This window comes from Pollicipes pollicipes, unplaced genomic scaffold, assembly GCF_011947565.3.
Source record: "Pollicipes pollicipes isolate AB1234 unplaced genomic scaffold, Ppol_2.1 Scaffold_4740;HRSCAF=5597_pilon_pilon_pilon, whole genome shotgun sequence".
NCBI lineage: Eukaryota > Metazoa > Arthropoda > Thecostraca > Pollicipedomorpha > Pollicipedidae > Pollicipes > Pollicipes pollicipes.
In genome coordinates, this window is record NW_023596545.1 from 28,492,912 (window position 1) to 28,501,370 (window position 8,459).

General features: G+C 52.5%; 1 protein-coding gene across 1 annotated transcript; it reads right to left on the reverse strand.

Annotated features, from left to right (window-relative positions):
- On the reverse strand, positions 1-3,091 carry LOC119098162 (acid-sensing ion channel 5-like). Its single transcript, XM_037221092.1, has 3 exons — positions 3,041-3,091; positions 401-614; positions 1-89 (listed from the first exon to the last, which is right to left on the reverse strand). Exons 1-3 carry the CDS (start codon positions 3,089-3,091, stop codon positions 1-3), a joined length of 354 nt encoding a protein of 117 aa, XP_037076987.1.
- Positions 3,092-8,459: the final 5,368 nt, after the last annotated feature.

Consider the following 8,459-nt stretch of genomic DNA (forward strand, 5'->3'; position numbering starts at 1 on the left):
TCACGCGAACTCCCATCCTGCAGAAGTGACTCGGTTGAATCTGTGATGCTTCGTCTGTCCCGTGCCGCTCCTCCTGGCAGCTGCGGCCGCTGGCAAGGGCCGGAGGCGGTCTTCTGACTCGGCCAACTGCAGTTGAGGAGGCTCATGAGACGGCTGATGTTCGGCAATGCCAACTCAGCTGCAACCTTTTCCGCCTGGCAGCAGTTGGCTGACGTGTTGGAGAAGCAGGGATGGTCGCGTAAAAAGTCCGGCACGAATCCGTTTTTGGAGGCGCCCGGGTACAGGTTTAGGCAGGACTTCAAACAAGAGGAACTGTTCGCAACTTTCTGGAGGAGAACGTCGTTCGGGAACTTAAAGAGCATTTTTGCTAGCTTGTTGCACATGATGCTGTTCTGGTTACAGACGGTGACGGCCGGAAAAGTGACTTTGTTCTGGAAGTTAATGCTGTAGTCGGTGGTGACCGGGTAGCTGAAGTATTCTCCAAACAGGATGACTACGTCATTGACCGTGACGCCCAGGCCGGCCAGGAACAGGCAGCACCAGACGAAGCGACGGAACGGGTGCGGCGTCCTGCCGGCGTTGTTGACGCCCACCACGGACGTCTCGCAGACGAACTGGGCCGTGGTGCGCCGCCACACGTCGCAGAGCGAGCCGCGCCCGGCCCGGCCGCCGGGGTCGACACGGACGCCCGGCATGGCGGCGACTGACCGCGTCCGACCTGCCCTTGCGTCGGCCACCGTCTGACCTCGGCCGACCACCGGCGCCGCCGCCGCCGTCGACGTCCGCCTGGCAACCGAGCGCGTCGCGCTCTGTTGCCCCTCATCGCCGTCGATGGCGGACCGGCGCCCCGCCCGGCTGGTGACGTCAGAGACCCGCTGGCGCCCACGCGTACCCTCCCCGTGGACCGCAATCACGGGCAAGGTGATTCTGAATCGAGTCGCTTGTGTGACGACAGAAAAGTCGGGCGCCTCCCAACGCCGAATGGCACGCATGGCTCATATAGCACTGGTGCCGTTCGCTCGTCGTTCTGTCCGCCCTCGGAAGTCGTTCTATTTGTCTGAGGTTTTGTTTGCAAAAGTCCGACCAGTTGCGCGAAGCGCGGACGTTAAGCCTCCCTTTAATGAACTCGCTGAATAACTCAAGGCATGTTGATGGCACACGGCGGTTTTGCCTTTTGCCTTTTGCTTAGCACCGAAGCCGCTCAGCATTATGCAATATACTCCTTCTTTGTTGAAAGACTTCATAGTCATTTTAATTTTACAATCTCTCATAGTATAAGTTTGAAAAACGATTTTTCCTTGACTGTTTACGGACGTTTGAAATTGACACCATTGACGGTAATGATTTCCCCAGTGACCGTCACCGTCGTAGTGTCAACCGTCAGCAATAGTGACCGTCGTATGTGTCAGAGTCCGGCAAGTCCATGCAAGACATAGCTATTACTGGCTCTTCGCATGTCTTTTGAGGGGATGGCTATTGATGGCCTCTTCCTTCCCGGTAATGCTTTTGACGCGCCTCAAGTGTCTGCTGGAGTAATAGATGACAGTAAGTCACCTCCAAGGAAAATATTGAAGGTTGTTTGTGACTGGCTTATGGATCGCGGTAACCATCGTCTTCCCTTCTTTGCTGGAAGGTAGACTGACATTAATCTGATTAATGCGTAGCTTTCACATGTACACAGACCTTTTGGGATTCCCAGCGATGCTAGAGGGGCGACATCATTAATGCGCGCTGATTGCACCGTTTCTCAGTCGTCGAACATGCTAGAAACTGAGCGCACCTGTTGCCAGCTCCCACAAAACCACTTGTGGTGTGATTGTGCGGGATGTGCGCCCTCTCCCCCACTGTATTCCGAGCTCTGCATCTGACTGGGTGCCGGGGGGCGTCACGTGACCACGAGTCTCCCGATTCGCCGGGGGTCAAGGGTCGGCCTCTGGGGCGGCGGCAGGGACCCGACGCTCGCAGGCGCCAGTCGGGTTTTGGGCGAGGCCGGGCGAATGCACGTTACGTTCTCTTACACTATTCAACAATACGGGCTCAGGGTCAGCTGTCCCGGCATAGTCCAAGCGCAACTTTTAGTTATGAGTGCTCTGCTTCACCATTCCTTATCCCAATCAATACAAATTTCATTACATCTTCGCCGAAGATGACCGGGATTTTTCTGATCAGTGGTTATCTATGCGGTGTCTGAATTGCCTCAATATGTATAGCAGATTTCTAACTGCTTGCGCGACGGTTAAACTGGTGGTGGTCTCGCTCGTGCCAGTCCTTCTCGCTAGTCAGGCAAATATAGGGGCAATGGAACACTGGGTACTTGCCTTGCCAAGTAGTAGTTGCCCTGTCTAGTAGTACTTGCCTTGCCTTGCCTTGCCTTGTCTTGCCCCATCTTGCCTGGTGGATGTCCAAACATTCTAAAAGTATACCGACATCTGGACTGGAATAGATTTGGGATGTATCAAAATTGGCAGTGCTGAGCTGGCGGCATCTTTGGTGTGGTTATGGCGATTAAGTGAAATCGCGTTTACCAGTCATAAGACGCTTAAAGTTCGGCATCATAGGACAAATGGAGACTCTAAGGTCGAATTGTTTAGGTTATTTCACATGCATCTAAGCTGTTAAGTGCATCTGCGAGGACTTTTATGCACGCGAAACGGATGTGGGTAGTCTGATTTTATTTGCGGTATTTATGAGCTGTCTGGTAAAATTTGTCGTTGCCTACTCCCGCTTTATTTATGGTTGCCTACTTACGACTCCCGCTTTGACCTCAAGAGTCTCCATACAGAGCCCGGACCACGCGTTCCAAGGTGGCCACTGAGGCCTCGGCATGCTCCATACAGCCTGGGCCAGACGTCCCGCTGTGACCTCAGCAGGCTCCGCAAAGATCCCGGGCCAAGCGGCCAAAGGCGGCCGCCGTGACCTTAGCAGACGCCTTGTGCAGTTCACCTCATGTGTTCCATGGCAGTTTAGGACTAAAGGCCAAACAAACGGTCTGATCCACGGATCTCAAAAAGGCTGTCGCCACCAAGTGGGCCCCACATACGTGGATCATTTCCTGCGTCATGAAGCTGCCGGGGGAACGCTCCTCTGCCATTTGTCTAAAGCAGTGTGAACTGAAGTCGCTGCGCCTCGTTCCTCTTCAGTCCCGACACGATGTGGTTCTAAAACAGCCCCATGCCGACGCCGGACACCCCAGTGGACCCGTCTAATCAGTGGCCACTGGCCAGTCGTCAAGTTAGGAGCACCCCAGGGAGCGAGACAGGCACCGGGCTCAGCACAGCCACAAACGGCATGCAAAACAACTCACGCCTCTCTACCAGCCAACCACGCGTAAACTCTTCGGAGTTTCAAACACATCACGTCTCAAACATCCCAAACACCTGGTGAGCGCAGGGGTAGTTGCAGTAGTTAACCGAACATCAGAGCGACCACGCCACCAGCACCGCGCGTTGCGTGATGCTAATTACGCCACGCCATCATGTAAATCCCGGCGGTAGTATCGCGCGATACCGGTCCGTCAGCACCGGCTGCACTCCGTGTAACAGAAGCGTGCCGCACGAGCAGCGAACGGCAGCAAAAGCAAAGAACCTACACGTGTCAGTGAGCAAGGACGCGGGAGCCGGCGAGTGATGGTGGCGGCTCACCCCTCCCCCCACTTGAGAGTTGGGGGCGGGTGCTCCTCCCCCCCCCCTCCACACTCCCACTCCTCCCAGCTTGAAGGGCCCGTGGAGGGCCCATCCTGGCATGCTAAGGGCCGATTCGAAACTGCAAAGGGATTATGCAAACCTGTAAAAATCCATTCTGACCCGTCGAGGGCTCATTCTAGCTTATATAAGATCTATTCTGGTCAATAGATGGCCCATCCTGACCAGTGATAGGCTGTTTTTTTACTGTAGATGGCTTTTCCGGCCTCTAGAGTCCCATTTTGATCTGCAGACGCCCCTCATTGACTTGAGTTCCCATTATGCCTTGTTGAGGGCCCATTCTGGCGTTTTAAGGACCCATTCTAGTCTTTAAGGGAACCATTCTGGCCTGAAGAGAACCATTAGAATCTATGGAGGCCCGGTACGAGATGTAACGGGCCCAGTACTGAGTGTCCAGTGCCCGTTCTGGTCTGTGCACCACTCATTCTAACCTGTAGAAGGGCCCATCCAGGATCGTAGAGGGCTGGTTATTGACTGTAGCTCTCATAATTCTGGTTTGTAGAAGGACCATTCTGGCCTGGAAATTATTGACTGATGTGCGCTGCATGACCTTCAGCAGTCGATGCGCCCTAAAACCTCAAATCATCATCATCATCATCAAATTATTGACTGAAGAAGGACACTTTTGGCCTGTAAATGGCCCAGTCTGGCATGAAAAGGGCCTGTTGCGACCAGAAGAGGGCATATTACTGACTGCGGAGAGTCCAATCTGTTTTGTGGAGGGTCCATGCTGGCCTGCAGGTAGAGGGCTTATTCTGACAGGTAATGTACACATTATTGACGATGGAGAGCCCTTCTGGACTGTATGAATGCTTAAGCAAACCTGCAGAGGTCCCATTTTGGCCTGCAAAAAGCCCATTCTGGCATAATGAGGCTTATTCTAACCCAAAGGTGTCCGATTCTGACCTGTAGTGAGCCCATTCTAACTTACAGAGGACCCATTTTTGACTATCGAGGGCCTAGTTTGTCGTCGAGAAAACCTATTCTGACCCGTATGGGTCTCGTTATGACCTGCAAAAGGCCCATTATTGACTTAAAGGGATCGTTCTAGCTTGTAGGCGACCCACTATCTTATCTAAGGTGTCCCGTTTGGGCTTTTTAGGTTTGCCCCCTTCCCCCCACACTTGAAGCTGCCGCACCCCTGTCATTGAGTAGATTGGGCGGAGCCGCCGTGTCCTTGCATAACAAGAACTCGGCACTGCAGCACTCGGTCTGCAACAAACGCAGCACTCGGCCGAGGGAGCCGGTAGCAGAGCTCATCAGCTCACCCGAGACCGTGCCATCAAGTTCGCCGGCACCGGGCAACTCCCGCTACCGCCGGCGCACCAGCCGCGATCGACGGAGCTGTAAGTCCCGTCGCTGAGACGCCATCGCCGGCAGCGCGCCAGTCCCACAGCTAGCGAGTGAACCGCCGCCGGCGAGCGTCGCTAAGCCAGCGGGGCGCAACTTCTAGCCAGCCGCAGGCCACGCCCCGTCGCAGGAATCCCACACGCCAGACATGCCACAGATGTCATGGCGTACTTTGCTTGCAGGCCATTAGAAGCACTGACAGGGACGCTGCGCTCTTGTTTAAGGCTTAAAACAAGCTTTTAAGCACTTGAACACCGCGCCGAATGTTGTCAGGTTTCCGTCGCGATGTGGTGATGGAGCCGGTCGCGCGGCGGCGGCGAAGCCGCAAGGCTCCAGTAACGTTCAGCAATTCTGGACGTTTTGACCATTGGACGTTATGAATGCTAGATGTTTTAGTGCGCATCCTCGTTTGTATCACTTAAATGAAACCAGTTAGCTCAATAGTCCCGTTTCTTTCGGCCGCTGCCAGCATTACCGAGCCTCAAGGTTCCGCACCTTCACCGAACCTCCGTTCTTTAGCAACGCGGTCGGTGACCACGAAATTTATAGACGCCAACTTGTATAAAACCAGCGAGTGTCTTGATTAACTGTGAATAATTCAACACCAATGACTAATTAACCGCGCAGTAGAAAGACGGAATAAAACCATGTTTATTCGCGTCTGGAGCTGTGCATGGTCCAATCATTTTCGGGCTTTGGTCCACCCGCCTGCGGCATCGATCCGCAGCTAATTACAGTCAGGGTAATACAGACCATATATTGTGACCATATTGGCGACAGCAGGGGAATGTCGTGCATGGGCTTGGCTACGAGTCGGGTTTTCACCCGTTCCGTACCGGGCGTTCGGAACGCTGTTGGGTGGTGGCCCACTGCTGATGGCCGTCGTGACACCGCCGCCGGCCCGGATGGCTCCGCTGCGCTCACGCCAAGCCTTGCCGGAGCTGCCGTTCTAGCTGGCGTTCGTGGGTCCAGTGCCGCAGGGTTCACCCGCTGTTGCGCCGGCTTCCGTGGTGGGCATCCAGGGACGCGAAATCTGATACTGCCGTGGGGTGGACGTTGGCGCACCTGATGCCGCGATGATGCCAGTGTTCACGGGCCAGCAACCGCGGATGACGTACGAGTCGCTGCTGAATCTGCATTGCGTGGGCGTGATGTCGCCTTCTGCTGCCTTCGCCAGTTTCACGGCCTTCACGGATCGATGAAGAGCACAAGTACTTGCCAAGCTCAAATTTGTCACATGCTTTATTTGTACACTCACTTTTACCAATCATGCTAAATGTTAAAGGGCTGCCACTCAGGTAGGTGTGAATTATGGGGGCAGGAGGGGTATGTCCCATCAGTCGCATGTCTTCGAGCGATAGTGTGTGAGTTGCTTTGTGTATTAATGATGCGTGTCATGTCTCAGATGTATACTGTTTTAACTGTGGCAAGGCGTCCACGGCCTGTGGTGTGCGCAGGTATGGTAGTGTTCATGACTAATGCATTTCTGGTGAGTGGGCTGTTGTGGTGTGTCCGCGCATGTGTTTTCAGTGCCCCCTCCCGCGTGTGCGTGTTTAGACGTCGGCTGGGACTTGTTACAGTCAGACCAATGTGGCTTACTTTGCGGGTTTCACAGTCACCGGCAGTACATTGGAAACAGTTGGCTGTACTGGTCTGCTTCAACTTATCTTTGTTTTGGTTGCAGTTATTTTTGATCACGAGAGAAAATACTTTTGGAGTTTTGTAGCATATAAGAAATCTTTGTTTTTTTCATTGATCAGTGCGGGCGCAGTGTCTGAGAACAACGTCACGCAATACTTTCTCATGGACTTTCCAAAATGGGGTAGGAGATTTCCGTCAAAATGTTTCAATATTTCATGACGACTACGAGATGCATTATGTTGTTTGTCTGTTTTGAGAAAGTGAGCAAATGAAGATCTCATGACATTGTCAAAGTCAGTGTTTGTGTGACCATTATTGATAAGCATCTGACGAAGCCGGTCTAACCCCTATGGAAAGCATTCCACTGTGATTACTGTGATTGTAACTGCACGCTTCAAATGTAAAGCTTGCCTTGAAAATGATCATGGAACTGCTCGAAACTTTGAAAGCAAAGATGAACTTTGGCAACATTCTCTATCGACACAGCGCAAACGACAAGCGCACAATACGAACCCTTAGACAAACGATTATGAAAATCAACAACACTGAACATGCTGTGGTGTACAACGGACAGCATATTTATATATACATATATATATATATATATATATATATATATATATATATGTGTGTGTGTGTGTGTGTGTGTGTGTGTGTGTGTGTGTGTGTGTGTGTGTGTGTGTGTGTGTGTGTGTGTGTGTGTGTGTGTGTGTGTGTGTGTGTGTGTGTGTGTGTGTGTGTGTGTGTGTGTGTGTGTGTGTGTGGTGTGTGTGTGTGTGTGTGTGTGTGTGTGTGTGTGTGTGTGTGTGTGTGTGTGTGTGTGTGTGTGTGTGTGTGTGTGTGTGTGTGTGTGTGTGTGTGTGTGTGTGTGTGTGTGTGTGTGTGTGTGTGTGTGTGTGTGTGTGTGTGTGTGTGTGTGTGTGTGTGTGTGTGTGTGTGTGTGTGTGTGTGTGTGTGTGTGTGTGTGTGTGTGTGTGTGTGTGTGTGTGTGTGTGTGTGTGTGTGTGTGTGTGGTGTGTGTGTGTGTGTGTGTGTGTGTGTGTGTGTGTGTGTGTGTGCATTGAATTAGACGCCTGCATCTGTCTGTCTGTCTGAACACACACACATTTCCATTTGTCAGACAAACGCAAATCACAGACGACTGCACGCATTGCCAGAATTTTACGCTGACGGCGGGACAGGTTCAGTCTGCGGGTCGATCCACCACACAACGCACGCTCGGCGGCTGCTGGTACCAGCCACAGGGCGTGCAAAAACGAGCGTACTTGCGCATTTAACAGGGAAACACTTGTTCGTGCATGTGGGAGAAACACGCAGTGTTTTGTACAGCATCCCCACACACGGGGACTTCCGAATGACAACGGGATTGAAAGCTTAGAGAAACTTATCAGAACGGATAGCACATTATTGAGATGCGAAGCAATGTTATGTGGCTGGAGTCGGTGCCATACCGACGCCGAGAATGTCGCATCATAGCGCAACGAACCCAGTGGCAACATCGCCCATCCATCATATGCATTCGATGTCTTGATTGCATGGAACAACGTTGGATGGGCAATGTGACCCAGTGACGCATGAGTATGACCCATTTTGCAAGTGTTCACCGAGTTCCATTTCATGTTCTTGAAATAGTGATGACGTTTGGCGACTTTACGAGCGCGTTACTGGAGCCATTTCACGCTCGACGCATTCTACGTCTCCTGCGTTATCCCGCCAGCGATGCGAGTGTATGACTCGGAAACCGGCGGTTGCCAGAAATTTCAGAAT